The sequence below is a fragment of the Geotrypetes seraphini genome, chromosome 5 (genome assembly GCF_902459505.1).
Source record: "Geotrypetes seraphini chromosome 5, aGeoSer1.1, whole genome shotgun sequence".
Classification (NCBI taxonomy): domain Eukaryota; kingdom Metazoa; phylum Chordata; class Amphibia; order Gymnophiona; family Dermophiidae; genus Geotrypetes; species Geotrypetes seraphini.
In genome coordinates this window covers 112690646-112706520 of record NC_047088.1, presented here as the reverse complement: position 1 = coordinate 112706520, position 15875 = coordinate 112690646, and the positions used below count along the sequence as shown (strand labels likewise).

The window sequence follows — 15875 nt, the reverse complement described above, 5'->3', positions numbered from 1 at the left end:
CTGCACATAGTAATGTAATTCTGGCAGCTGTCTTTTCTTCCATTTGCATCTACTTTTCTAGGTTCTCGTAGCTTTTTCAGATATTTTTGCCTGTCTTCTTTTTGTGATGTCTTGTAATTTATGAAGACTAACCTTTTTCCCTTTCCCCTAATACATTTGAGAACCAAAATGTTGTCTTTTCCTCGTACTTTTTCTTTTTTTCTCTTATGATTTCCTAGGGCTGACTTTCCCTCTCAGCACATTCTGTCACTCCCCCATGCACTGCTTCTGGCCAGGGAGCAATCCCTGCCAATCCAGGGGATTCCATTTTGGTTGTCTCCTTCCACCCTGAGATATAAACCCTTTTCTGCAACTTTATATGTTAACCAAATTGGAAAAAGGCAATGGAGATGCCAGGACTTTGCCTTAATCACCACAATTTGTATAGGAATGTTGTGACAGGGTAGTGTAGGGGTGATTAACAAAGTTTTATTTTAATTATACCCCTCCCACAAGGTTTTTATAATTAAGCTCTATGGTTATGATCATCCCTACATCATCCTGCCATGATAAGTCCTATAAAAATACATGTTTGTACAGCCATACATTTAAATGCTAAACTGCTTTTTATGTATGTGTGTTCCCATTTTTCCTTCAGGTAAAAGAATGGTTATGTGAGTGCTGCTGTTTTTGCTGTCTCTTGGAAGTTGCTGCTTTTGAAGAGCACTTATTCGTGTTTAATGGTTGAGCCAGCTTCATCTGGCAAGTGGAGGGAGCTTCTGTCGTTTTACTTTTTTTTAATGTATATTCCAATGATATACATTTGTAAAGAAATATAGAAAATGACACATCCAAATGAAAAATCTAATGAGAAGAAAAACCACCTGATAGGTTAGAAAATAGAGATGTAATACACAGGGGCCCCGAAAATAGAGTCATAATTTACAGGGGGCCCCTGTATCTGCGGTTTCCCAGATCCTTGTCTGCAGTTTTCCAGGGGTTCTCCTATACTTTACCCTACTGTGCACACAGCTCCCCCCCAGTGTACCTCCTCAAATCTTCATTGACAGTAACTCCTGCCTGTTGCTTGCACCGGCTAGACCTCCTCCTTCTGAGATCACATCCTGAGAGTGACTGGTACCTAATATCCAGATTTAGTGGTGACCACTGATGCAAACCAGATAATTCTAATATTCAGCCTGCCATCTGGATAGTTAACCAGATAAAGTTAGGACAGCCTTGTTTCTGTCCTATTTTTTATCTGGCTAAATAAAGCTTGCTGATCTGATAACTCCAGATATTGCTCTTGCTTTGCCCCCAAGCTGCCCAGACACTATCAGGATAATAATTTTCAGTGGCCTTATCTTGTTAATGCTGCAGAAAATTTCTAACTGGTCTTGGTCAGCAGCACGTTTTCAGGTATGATGGCCTTCTAGCCACTCAAGCAGCAAAACTAGACTACCAACTCTCCAATTTACTGATAACGACTCCAGATTACAAATTGTTTAGAAAAAAAATAAAAACCATCCTATTCAAGAAATCCTTGAAGACAAACTAACACCGCAAGACTCATCCCAATTTTCTGAAGCAATTCGCTCTACTCTTCAATTCCTCTGGAAATGGCCAGATAACTTCTTTTGTAATCCGCCTTGAACTGCAAGGTATTGGCGGAATAGAAATCACTAATGTAATGTAATGTGCTGCTGCCCAGATAAGAGTGTTTGAATATTGGGCTGTATATCATGTACATTAAACGATTTGTTAGAATATTAAGTTAAATTGTAATGGTAAAGTTAAAATTAATGGGTAGTTGAAATTACCTGTACTGGGGCTAGAATATCTATCATAATAAAACCCTAAGCGCGCATGCGCACTTACAGCTTTGTGATCCCTGCCTCCGTGGCAGTGTTCGACGTGTTCATCTGGAGCCTGCGGTGATTTGTGTGCGGTGGACCCTTTTCCCTTTACTTTAGTTGCAGTGGCGGCAGACCAAGGGGGGGGGGTGTTTGAAGTGACAGTAGACCAGACGGTAGGTAGCATCAGCGGGGGCCAGTACGGTGGTGGGGGACAAGCTTCAGCTTCGGCGAGGGAGGGAGGCAGACTGGCTTTAGTGCGGCAGATAGGGAGGGGGTAGGCTGGCTAGCTTCGGGGGAGGGGTTGGGCCAAAGGCTGGAAGGCAGTGAGGGGGGACATAGGAAGGAGGACTGGGGGCACTAATGACATGGGAAGAGGCACTGGGGACACTAAGGATATGGGAAGGGGCACTAAGGACATGGGAAGGAGGCACTGGGGTCATTAAGGACATGGGAAGGGGCACTAAGGACATGGGAAGGGGCACTAAGGACATGGGAAGGGGCACTAAGGACATGGGAAGGAGGCACTGGGGGCACTAAGGACATAGGAAGGAAGGAGGGAGAATATATAAAGGGACAATTGTTGTGCCTGAGTGTAGAAAGCGGCCAAGGAGGGAGAGAGAGAGACAGACAGAAAGAAAGAAAGACAGCGGAAAAGGAGAGACAGAAAAAGAAAGATAGACAGACACATCTACTCTAGCACCCGTTAATGTAACGGGCTTAAACACTTGTTTCATTTAATTTATTAAAAATGTGTAGATCATCTTATTCCAGAGTGGTGTACACAAATACATACATTATGTCAAAACAAACAACAATCAAATAAAGAAAACAGTTCTTTGAGTGCCAGCCCATTGGTGACAAAACCAGCACTAATAGACAGGTTGGAGGGGGGGGAAGTTTTCAATGTGGGTTACTGTTAAGTTGGTTATTTTAAGTCCCATTTTATGTAACATTTCTGAGTTTCTGTGTTTGCTGTTTTTCCAGTATTGTCCATTTCTGAAAACTGCTGTGATGCCAAAATTTGTCAAATGGTGATTTATCAGATATCTAAATATATTATGCTTTTGTGTAGTCTATTATTTGAAATCCCTAGCAAACACCATTTTCTGCTACTGCTTTCTTCGATTCTTGTCTTGACAATTATTTGTATTTTTGGTGAAATATTTTTTATTGTATCTATGGTTAGACTATTGGCTACGATCCCATTATCCCTCCTGATATCACAGCTGCTTTTGGAGTTGAACAGTTGCCGCTGGAAGAGATCTGGCCACTTTGTGATTACATCACTGTGCATACTCCTCTTCTCCCCTCTACCACAGGTAATTATTCACTCAGGGCCTGATTCAGCATAGGTCACAGCAGCTGCCTAAGCAGCTTTTGAGAATCACACACAACTATCCTATCAAAACCCCACCTAACCATCCTAATTATCTAACTGGCATCCATGTCATAGGCGCTGGCTAGAGAATCATGTTGCCGCTGAGGTGATAATGGCAAGGGAATCTCCCCAGCTGCGAATTGGCAAAGGAATCTCCTCAGTGGCGAAGTCAGCCAGCAGGATGGATGCCCAGTTCTTTCTGCCGGCATGCCCCCACTCTCAAATGTCCCCGGCAGCAGAGATTCCCACTCCTTCCTGCTGGAATCCCTTCACCCCCCCCTCCCCCCGAAGATTACCATCAGGAAGGATGCCCACTCTCTCCTGCTGGAACCCCCCTGACGACACCCTCACACCCTGACGTCTCCAAGCCCACCCAAACCCCCCTGTTGTACACAGACCAGCTGGAGAGATGATTACCCCCTGTGGCCGGCAGGCTCGCTTTCACAGAATGGTGGGCCTTCTCTTCCTGGTGCATCCTAGGATGCACAGGGGGGAGGGGCCTAAGGCCCTGATTGGCCCAGGCACCTAAAGCCCCTCCCATAGGAGGGGCCTTAGGTACTTGGGCAAACCAGAATATTAGGCTTCCCTCCCATTGCATTCTGGGATGCACTGGGAGTGGCCTAAGACTCCGATTGGCCAGATCCCATAGGTCACCCGGGAAGGGGCAGGCCTGTTGCCAGCCGGACGCAGGAAGAACCCATCCATCCGTCCATCTAAAAAAGGTTAGGGGATCTGGGTGGCGGGAGAGGGGGTTAACAAATGGGGGGAGGCTTGGGAGTCCAAGTGGGCTACCATTGGGGGGGGTGGGGGGTGTCTGGTAGGAGGGACTGGGCATCTCTCCTGCTGGCAAAGTTTGGGGTTTCAGGGGGGGGGGGTGTCTGGCAGGAGAGATTGGACATCTCTCTTGCCAGCGATTGTTGCGGGGATATGGGGGGGGGTGTCTGGCAGGAGAGATTGGGCATCTCTTCTGCCAGCGATCATTTCGAGGGGGGGGGTCATGACAGTTTCCGGCAGAAGAGACTGGGCATCCCCCCCCTGCCGCAATCATTGCGGGGGAGTCGCAGCATGTGCGGGCAGGAGGGACTTGGCATCGCTCCTGCCGCTATTGTTAGGAAGGGTTGCTTGGACCACTAAGCTAATCGCGGCAGCCACATTCAGCTCAGCAGCCCGATCCAGAACTTATACCTTTTTTGATTTGGTCTAAGTGTATAAGTTCCGTCCAGGCAACCTCGTCAAACTTTCAATTATTGCTGCTAGACTAAGTTTTGTCGGCCCACCTCCCGCCCACCTACCACCCTAACCACTCTTCCAAAAATGTCCCTTTGAGCTCTGTTCGTATAGCGGCAGTCAAAAGGCCTAAGCTGCCTCTAGATACATCTAAAACCCATTTTGATTATCGGTACTTGGACGACCTGTCTTTTTGATCGTCCAAGTGCCAATTTAGGTGATTTTTTAGATGTATTTTCGTTTCAATTATGTACCTCTTTTTGTCTGGTTTATGATATGAGATCATCTCAGAAAACATTGTTGGATGTTCCATCATTTAAACCAGTGTCTCTCAAACTTTTTTGAGCCGGGGCACACTAAAGGTAGTGGCCACTGCTCGAGGCACCCAGAAGTACGCAGATGTCGCTGTGATGACATCACGCGCACATGGAACATCATCACGCTGACATCCACGCATGCGCAGAGGCCCTCCAGACAGGCCCTGAAATGCCAGTAGGATGTGTCAGCAGGGAAGTCTAACAAATATCAACTGAGTACCCCCAACCACAGACCTCCCAAACTCCACCCTTGATCCACCCAAGCTCTTCCCCAGATCCCACCCCCTTTACTAATTGTAATGCAATTTTTTCCATTTATTTTTCATATACACACAATGTATACAGCAGATATAAATTCTCAAAACTGACACATTTCAATCACTGTATTGAAAATGAAATCATTTTCTCTACCTTTGTTGTCTGGTGACTTTATTTTTCTGTGTTTTTAACTATGTTTCCAGGGCCTTCTTATCCATTGACTGTTTTTCTCTCCGTCTTCACTTTCTGCCTTGCATCCATCTTTTTGGATTAACTTAACATTCAGTTCAGTGGTTCCTTGAAATCCGAATGCCCCAGAACTCGAACAGCTTGGAATCCAAATTTTTTTTTTTAATTAAATTTTGCTCTGGAATCCGAACGCTGCTTTGAAATCTGAATGTACGGGAACTGCAAGTGTTGCTCAGCCCAAAGCTTCCCCTCTGACGCAGCTTCCTGTTTCCGCCTGGGAGGGAAGCTTTGTGCTGAACAATGCTTGCAGTTCCCATACATTCGGATCTTGCTGTTTCTGCCACGTGGGCCCGATTTTGCTGTCTCTGCCAGGGGGACCCGATCTTGTTGAGTTTGTGGGACCAAGGAATGGATTAATCCAGTTTCTATTATTTTCAGTGGGAAAAATTGTCTTGGAACTTGAACGTTTTGGAACTCGAACAGCGTTCTGGAACAGATTAAGTTCGGATTCCAAGGTACACTGTATTTCCATTTTTCTGCTTTCTTCTCAAAATCTACTTTCCATGTCTTCCCTTCCTATCTCTCTCTCCCTATTTCCATGGTCTGACATCTCTCTCCTTCCTTTCCCCCCTTCCCAGTCTGGCATCTCTCTCCTCTACTTCTCATACTACTACTATTATTTTGTTTTATTTTTTCCAATACATTTTTATTAGAATTTTATAAATATAGAAATCAACAATACTGTACACTTCAACAATACAGAGATAGAACACAGCGTTAGTAACAAATCTTTCACCAAACCACCCTCTCCTTTACCAGTGCTCAGAAATGCAAAATACAAATAAACAGTGTCATCTCTCTCCCCATCCTAATACCAACCCCACAGGCATCAATATTATCCCCTCTCCCCAAACTCTCATGGTCCCCCGATGTGGGAGCCCCTCAGTTGGTTCTGCAGAGAGGCCCTCCCCGCGCACCCCTCCCCCTCCCCCCATCTGCTCACAGATATAATTAAACCTATTGAAAATTTTTCTTCCCGGATCTTGCCTGCTGTTCATAATAACCATAATGCTTCCCAGCAAGACATTCCATCTGGGCCAGTTGGCTGAACTTAAGTAACCATTCCTCCCAAGTAGGAACACCTGTACATTTCCAATACCTTGCAATCAGACACAGCAGCTGCCAAGCCCATACACACAAGCTTAGTCTGCCAAGGGAGACCTCGAACATTGTGTAACCACAGCAAACAGACCTGTAGCAGAATTTGCACGGGATCCTGGATCCACTGAGTTAAAGTAGTAGTAACATGAAGCCAAAACATTTTAATCTTCCTACAATCCCACCATATATGTAAAAAGAAACCAGGTCCCGTCCCGCACCGCCAGCAAATATTAAGTACATTGGGATACATAATGTGTAAGCGCTCTGGGGTTAAATACCATTGTGTTAAAATTTTATATGCATTTTCTTGAATCAATAAGCAGTGAGACGCTCTCTGTACCTCAGCGCAAATTTGAAGCCAGTCTTTCTCGGTAAACCGCAGCTGTAAAAGGATATTGAATCAGCTCCTGTCCTCTCGAATACTTATAAAGGACTGAAATTGGCAAAGGCACCTTACCCAATAAAACCCCAAAATTTTCCAAGTGTTCCCTCCCCTGCGGATTCCCCACACCCCAGCCTGTCGAAAGCATAAAATGGCGAAGCTGCATATATGCAAAGAAATCCCCCCGAACCCTGGGTCCTGATCAACAAACTCATCAAAGATAGGTGTACGCCCCCCCCCCCCCCAATGAGCACATCCCGAAAAGTTACTACACCCTGTGCCTTCCATGAACGAAAAACACCCCGTTCTGTCCCTACTAGGAACTGTGGCTTCCCTCTAATTGGAAACAATTTAGAAAACCCCCTAAGTCGCTGAAATTATTATGAACCATCCTCCAGATTTGCACTAAATGCCGAAAAAATGGATTATGCACCCTCCCCCTTAGCCGTTCCCGATCAGAATAAGAAACCCATAACCAAGTTTGCAATGTGCAATGGGGAACATAAGAACATAAGAACATAAGAAGTTGCCTCCGCTGAGGCAGACCAGAGGTCCATCTCGCCCAGCGGTCCGCTCCCGCGGCGGCCCATCAGGCCCATTGCCTAAGCAATGGTCCCAGACTATCCCTATAACCTACCGCTACTCTTATCTGTACCCCTCAATTCCTTTATCCTCTAGGAACCTATCCAAACCTTCTTTGAAGCCTTGTAACGTGCTCCGGCCTATCACAGCCTCCGGAAGCGCGTTCCATGTGTCCACCACCCTCTGGGTGAAAAAGAACTTTCTGGCATTTGTTTTAAACCTGTCTCCTTTTAGTTTTTCCGAGTGCCCCCTTGTACTTGTGGTTCCCCGTAATCTGAAAAATCTGTCCCTGTCTACTTTTTCTATACCCTTCAGGATCTTGAAGGTTTCTATCATGTCTCCTCTAAGTCTCCGCTTTTCCAGGGAGAACAGCCCCAGCTTTTTCAGTCTGTCAGTATATGAGAGGTTTTCCATACCTCTTATCAGTTTAGTTGCTCTTCTCTGGACTCTCTCAAGTACCGCCATGTCCTTTTTGAGGTACGGCGACCAATATTGGACACAGTACTCCAGATGCGGTCGCACCATTGCACGATACAGTGGCAGGATGACCTCCTTTGTCCTGGTCGTGATACCCTTCTTAATGATACCCAACATTTTGTTTGCTTTTCTTGAGGCTGTGGCGCACTGTGCCGACGCCTTCAAAGACGTGTCCACCATCACTCCCAGGTCTCTTTCAAGGTTACTTACCCCTAGCAATGATCCTCCCATTTTGTAGCTGAACATCGGGTTCTTTTTCCCTACATGCATGACCTTGCATTTCCCTACATTAAAGTTCATTTGCCATTTTTTGGCCCATTCTTCTAGCGTCGTTAGGTCCCTTTGCAGATCTTCGCAGTCTTCCATGGTATCAACCCTGCGGTAGAGTTTGGTGTCATCCGCAAATTTAATAACTTCGCAATTTGTTCCCGCCTCCAGGTCATTAATAAATATATTGAACAGGAGCGGTCCCAGCACCGACCCCTGCGGAACTCCGCTCGTGACCCCATGCCAGTCCGAGTAATGGCCCTTCACTCCAACCCTCTGTTTCCTGTCCGCCAGCCAGTTTTTGATCCATCGGTGGACCTCCCCTTGCACCCCGTGTCTCCACAGCTTTTTAAGCAGTCTTTCGTGCGGTACCTTGTCAAAGGCTTTTTGAAAGTCAAGGTAAATGATGTCAATGGATACCCCTTTATCCACCTGTCTGTTTACCCCCTCAAAGAAGTACAATAAGTTTGTGAGGCATGACCTACCCTTGCAGAAGCCGTGCTGGCTCGACTTTAGCTGTCCATTGTTTTCTATGTGTTCACAGATACTGTCCTTAATCAGTGCTTCCATCATTTTTCCCGGGACCGAGGTCAAGCTCACCGGCCTGTAGTTCCCCGGGTCCCCCCTTGAACCCTTCTTGAAGATGGGTGTGACATTCGCAATTTTCCAATCCTCCGGGATCTCTCCAGTTTTTAAGGATAGGTTACATATTTGGCGAAGTGGCTCTGCTATTACGTTCCTTAGTTCCTTGAGTACCCTTGGGTGAATGCCGTCTGGACCTGGTGATTTGTCGCTCTTTAGTCTGTCTATCTGCCTGAGGACATCCTCTTGGCTTACCTCTAGTTGGACCAGCTTTTCATCCCGATCCCCATTTACGATGTCCTCCGGTTCCGGAATATTGGATGTGTCCTCCCTCGTGAAGACTGACGTGAAGAACTTATTTAACCTGTCTGCTATCTCTTTTTCCTCTTTTACCACTCCTTTTTTGTCTCCATCATCCAATGGCCCCATTTCTTCCCTTGCCGGTTGCTTCCCCTTCACATATCTGAAGAACGATTTGAAGTTTGTTGTTTCCCCCGCCAGTCTCTCCTCATATTCCCTTTTAGCTTTTTTAACCACACGGTGACACTCCCTTTGGTGTTCTTTGTGTTCCTTTTGGTTGTCCATTGTTTGGTCCTTTTTCCATTTTTTGAACGATGCTTTCTTGTCACTTATCGCCTTTTTTACTGCAGTTGTTATCCACGCTGGGTTTTTTTTTTCGGTTTTTTTTTGCACCCCTTCCTGAATCTGGGGATGTACAGGTTCTGTGCCTCTTGCATGGTGCCCTTGAGTAGGGACCAGGCTTTTTCTACAGACTCCATCTTCCTTTCGCTACCGTTGAGTTTCTTTCCCACCAATTTCCTCATGCCATCATAATTCCCTTTTTTGAAGTTGAGTGCTGTCGCTGTGGATCTTTTCACCTTTGATGGTCCAATTTCCAGCTTGCACTGGATCATGTTGTGATCGCTGTTTCCTAGGGGTTCTAGCACCGCCACCTCCTTTGCAGGTCCCCCTAGCCCATTGAGGATTAGGTCGAGAGTTGCATCCCCCCGTGTTGGTTCCGTGACCAGCTGTTCCATGAAACAGTCCCTCGTGGTTTCCAGGAATTTGGTCTCCCTTGTGCAGTTTGAGTGTCCAATACTCCAGTCTATCCCAGGGTAGTTGAAGTCTCCCATCACCATCACGCTTCCGCTTTTGCATATCTGCCTCAGCTCAGCCTCCAGGTCCTGGTCGAGTGCTTCCGGTTGTCCAGGTGGGCGATAGTACAGTCCCAATTTTATGTCTGCTCCAGCTCCTCCAGGTAGCTTAATCCATAGTGATTCCAAGTCGTCCGCCCTTACTGTTGTTTCTATCCTGGTTGAAGGTATGGAGTCCTTTATATAAAGCGCTATTCCTCCACCCTTCTTGTGTGTCCTGTCCCTCCTGTAGAGTTTGTACCCTGGTATGGCCACATCCCATTTGTTGTCGTCAGTCCACCACGTTTCTGTGACTCCTATTATGTCCAGGTCCTTTGTACTGGCTATGACTTCTAGTTCTCCCATTTTGGCTCTTAGGCTCCTAGCATTAGTGTATAGGCAATTTAAGTCCTGGTTTTTTGCCTTTTCCGCTGGTTTTCCTCGTGGTTTGGCGCCCCTGCCAACCTCCTCATGGGTTGCCAGCCCCGGAGCTTTGTTGTGTTCGTCCCCATCCTGCGGTGCGTCTATGCTGTCCTCAGCCTGCTCCCCCATGTTTGGATGACCCTCTGGCTCCTGTTGCTCTCTCTTAATTCTGCTTGCTAGTTTCGTTTGTGCATTGGCTCCCTGCATTGCGTCCTTGTGTCCTTTTCCCAAAAGTTCCCTCTCAGTCCCGAGCCCTCTTTTACAAATTTCTGGTTCAGTATCCTTGTTTGATACTTTGGAACATAACTTTGTTCTATTTAGACTCCAGGCTTAAATGCTGCTATTGCCCAATCTAATAGAAAGCGAAGCTGTGCCACCAAATAATACCAAAAGAGATTGGGTACTGCCCTACCTCCCTCGCCGATCAAAGCACCTGTTTACCAAGCCTCGGGTGCTTCCCCTGCCAAATAAAAGTCCTAAGTTCCCTATGTAAGGCCTTTAACACCCCCTGGGGCACTTAAAGAGGTAAGGTTTGAAACAAAAATAACACATGGGGCAAAACATTCATTTTAATAACCGCTACGCGGCCCCCACCTCGACAGCCATAACCCCTGCCATTTCCGCAAATCAGCTTGCACCAGGTGCACTATATTAGAATAGTTAAAATTATACAAGCGAGAAAGGTCACATGGAATCTGAATGCCTAAATACCGCAAATGTCCCCTCGTCCGCTTAAAGGGAAAAAACTCCATTAACCTCTGCTCCTCACTATCCGCTAAGGAAATATTTAAAAAATTCTGATTTGTCCATATTGACTGTAAGCCTAGATAGTTCACCAAACTTCCTAAACACCTCCAACAGAACCGGAAAGGTAAGCCCAGGATCCCTCACATAAAACAAAATATCATCAGCAAAAAGTGCTAACTTATGTCCCCCCTTTCCTTAATGCAGCAGGCTAACGGTTCCAAATAAATTGCAAAGAGTAAGGGAGATAATGGACATCCCTGCCTAGTGCCTCACTGTATGAGGAAAAAATCTGTATAAAACCCATTAATCTTAATACACGCCCGTGGCCCCACATAGAAACTCTGAATCCATTGCCTAAATCCTCCACCCAACCCCATTTTATTCATGACAGCCCACAAGAAATCCCATCTCACTTTATCAAATGCTTTTTCAGCGTCAATAGATAACAACATCATGTTACCATGACATTGTTGTGCTTCTCACACCAAATGTAAAGTCCTGCGAATGTTATCCCCCCTCCCACTTGACGCCCCTGAATAAACCCCGACTGAACTACCTAGATAAATTTAATATCCTCAATGAACACCAACCAGGATTTTGAAAAGGTTTTAGTACTGAGACAGTTTTAGCTTCAATTTTAAATCACCTTTATAGTCTTTTTAGTACAGGCACTAGCGCCTTAATTTTGCAATTGGATTTTAGCAGCGCTTTTGATTTGGTTGACCATGAAATAATGTTACACTGTCTGGATGCAATGGGACTCTCGGGAAAAGTCTGGAATTGGTTTCGGGGTTTCCTGAAGAAAAGATCATACCGAGTGGTGTGTGATGGAAAATACTCTCAGACTTGGAGAAATCCATCTGGGGTACCTCAGGGATCCCCATTGTCAACCACGCTGTTTAATATTTACATTTCACCCTTATGACATTTATTACAGAAGATGCACTTAAATTTTTACATATGTTTTAAGCTGGTTTGCGGATTGGCCCCTACCTACCTTTTATCTCATTTCGTGCTATACAGCCCTGCGAGGATCACCAGGAATAGTAATTTATTTGCCTACCCAAAGATCACTGGTTGTAAATACAGGTCTTATTTAGATAGGATGCTTGCATTTCAAGCAAGCAAACAACAGTCCTGGTTGGGTAATTATATTAGTGAAGCCAAACTGTCTTATGGCGCATTTCGAAAAGAAAAGGGTGCCATGGCTTGTCCTCCCTACAGCTCCCTTATAGGTTATGGTAAGCCCCCCAAACCACCTCCAGAATCCCCTAGACCCACTTATCTACCACCCCAATAGACCTTATGGCTGCAGAAGCCACTTATATGCCAGTACAAAAGGATTTTGGGGGTGTATAGGGGAGTGCACATGTTTCAATATCAATGCAGTGATTACAGGGGCTTATGGGCATGGGTCCTCCTTTCCATGGATCCCTAACCCACCCCCAAGACAGTTTAAGACGCCTCTGTGCATCACGACTAGGCTTTCCTATGCCAGGTGGCCAGGTGATGATGGTCTGGAGGCTGAAATTTTAAAGTTGTGATTAAAAATTTTTTGGGGGTGGGGGGGTCAGTGATTACTGGGGTAGTGTGTGGGGGTCTGTTTTATGTGTTTGCAGTGCTTATATGATGATTTTAGGTGGGTTTTTTTGTCTTAGACCATATTTTACATGGTCTAAGTTGCAACGTCCAAGTTCCGTCGATCGTGGGCTGTATAACTTTCGGTTATACGTGCTTTACGACTAAGTCTAAGCCGGCCCATGTCCTGCCCAACTCCCGCCCTCGACATGCCTCCCGAAACGCCCCATTTAGCTTTGGTTGTTCAGTGGCACTATGAAGGCCTAGGTCCTTTAGAAATACGTCCAAAACCCATTTTTATTATCGGCACTTGGACGTTTTTGAGAAATGTTCGTCCAAGTTCTGACTTAGACCGGTTTTTAGACGTTTTTCTCTTTCGATTATGAGCCCCATAGTATATACGTACAAATAAATAACTGGTAAAGAAGGTGAGGAGGATGAACTACAATCGTTAAAGAAAGAGAAGAAACATTTAGCGAAAATGCATCTAGTGGTTAACAAGAGAAGATATAAGAGCAAAGATAAGCATAGAAAATAAGGAAGAGAAGTTTGTGACCTATGCGTAGGTCTAATTAAAATTTAAGTTTTAGATTTAATGATTTAAAGATTGAGATTTAATGATTGGTAAGTTATACTATCTATATCTCAAAAGCATCCTTATACAAGAAACTTTTTAAAGAACTTTTAAATTTTTCTAAAGAGGATTCATTGTGTAAGTAAATTGGTAAATTGTTCCAGAGCTGGGGTGCTATAACCAAGAAAAATAGTAAATCTCCTGGTCCCTATTACTTTTAAGAAAGGGATAGTCAGTAAAAGTTGATCTAAGTGCCCTGAATGGAGAATATGGTATCAAGAAATGATCCAAGAATATTGGAGCATTAGATTGTTGAATTTTAAATGTTAACAATATAATTTTAAAAGTTATTCTTGTGTAATTGGTAACCAGTTTGCTATTTGTAGAAGTGGTGTGACGTGGTCATATTTTTTTGAATTAATAATTTGTATTGCTCTATTTTGTATTATCTGTAATCTTATTTCTTTTTGGGTTAATCCATGATATAATGTGTTGCAATAGTCAAGCCTAGAAATAATTAATGAGTGAATGAGAATATTAAGAGCTTCTGGTTTATGATAAGGATCTAATGAGATGTAATTTATAAAAACCATTTTTAACCACTGAACTAAACTGATCATGATAAGAACGTTCCTGATCAAGTATCACTCCCAATATTTTCGTTGTTGTTACTATTTGGAGTGGGAAATTATCTAGGAGTATCTGCGATGAAAATTTAAGATCATTTTTCCATGGAAAAAATATTACTGAAGATTTTGTTGCGTTCAGGGCCAACATATTATCCTTAAGCCATTGGCTTATTTGTTTTAACTTATTATTTATATTTGGATACCCTTATTGCCCGTAAAAAACGAGCCATCACTGCACTAGAGCGATTCCCAGATTCAAACAAAGCCTGCTTCAGTTGCGCTTTCTTAAATTCTAGATCCTCAAGTTGCAGCTGATGGAGGTCCAATCTAGTTTTTTGAAGGTCCTCAAAAAGCTGAAAGTTGGGATCGTTTTTATGTTTCCGCTCCAAAACCAACTACCACTCCTGCAAGCCCAAGGATCACTGTGCCCTCTCGCATTTTTTATGCGCCCCCAATTTAACAAAGACCCCCCTGAGCACCGCTTTCAATGCATCCCTTAGGACACCATCCCCCACGGCTTCCATATCATTCACCTGTAGATAGTCCTGAATTGTGTCCCTCACCTCTTGCAAAATCTTGAGGTCAAGTTTCAAGTTTATTTAAAATATTTGATATGATCGCAATATCCAAATCCAATGCGATTTACAAAGATTAAAAAAAATAAAAACTCCAACAAACAGTACACTAAAAACAATTATAACATAAAGATGCAGTAGAGGTGGGGGGTTAAAAAAAAAATTGGAGTAAATACAATTCCAAAATAAATGAAAAAGGATGGGTAAAGAGACAAAAGGTTAGTGAACCTGACCCACTTAATTTCTACTTAACAGTGTTCCTTGTCCAGATATATTTCAGAGTGAGGTCATGTGATTTTAATTGGGTCAGTTAAAGGCGTCCTTAAACAGCCAACTTTTTAGTAGGCCTTTGAACTTGTCCCCTAAAAGTGATTCATTTAAATCCCAAAACCTACCAACCTGCACCCGGAGTCCCACACATTCTATCCATACAGGGGCATGGTCCGAAATCTGAATCCCCCCCAATCTCCGCCCATAAATTTCAATGGGCCCATACTCCATCTATTCTGGTATATGTGTAAGTGACATGAGAAAAGTGAGAATAATCCTGCTGAGTGCCATGGAGAAGCCTCCAACAATCTATTAACCCCAACTGGTGCATAAACCATAAAAAAGCTTTACTGTGTTTGCCAAGAACGGCCCGACCTCCTCTGGAATGATCCAAAGAAAGATCCGGGCATACATTAAAGTCCCCACCACAATATATAGCCCCCTGAGCAAATTGGCCAAGGCCGTAAGTCAGTCCAGAATAATACTGAAATTGAGCAGAATTAGGCCTATAAACATTAATGATTGTCAGTAGATTCTCTTGAATCCTGCCCCTGATAGCCACACATCTACCCTCAGCATCCCTGTATACATCATCTACCACCAACCCCACTCCCTTATGCACAAAAATAGCCTTCTGTGGGCCCTATGCCTGGTGTACCCAAATTTGATCATATGTAGAAGTACGCAAAAACCTTTCATCCCTGGGCCTTAAATGGTTCTCTTGCAGCAAGCAGATATCCCATCTCATTTTATGCAGTTACCTGAAAATTATACTTCTTTTTCCTGGATTGTTTAAGCCATTAACATTCCATGAGCCTATCAAAAGAGAGCAAGTCCTCCCCCTACCTTTACCATCCTGCCCCCCTCACCCTTCCCCCCTTCCTGCAAACCAGGAAAACCTGACCGGCTCTCTCTCCGACCAGTCAAAATGAAAAAGTGAGGTTCTCCCCCCCCAAAAGGCAGCTCAATGTCCCCACCAGCAGCTGTCCCACTCGCCTTCCCCCTCACTCAAACAGAGATCCCCCACAACCTGAGAATGCAAACATAACCAATACCAAACCAACCCATACAAAAACCCCTACAGAAAACATGAAACTACTGGATAGCAATCCTTCCGAATCACTCCAGGAAAGAAAAATACAATAAAATTCTCTTTCCCAGGGCCACAATCCAACAAATCAAAGTCCGTCGCCACCACTCCTCCAAGAGTGGCGCAGTCCTACTGGATCACCAAAGTCCCAAATGGTAAACCACCCGGGAGCCAGGTAGAAGCTCCATCAAGTAGTGTCCT

General features: G+C 44.5%; 1 protein-coding gene across 1 annotated transcript in view; it reads left to right on the top strand.

Moving 5' to 3' along the window:
- PHGDH (phosphoglycerate dehydrogenase) overlaps positions 1-15875 on the top strand; it is a 93544-nt gene that overhangs the window by 36136 nt on the left and 41533 nt on the right. The window contains exon 6 of the mRNA XM_033946901.1: positions 3022-3154. Coding sequence (XP_033802792.1) covers positions 3022-3154 — 133 coding nt within the window. The remainder of the gene's footprint in view (positions 1-3021; positions 3155-15875) is intronic.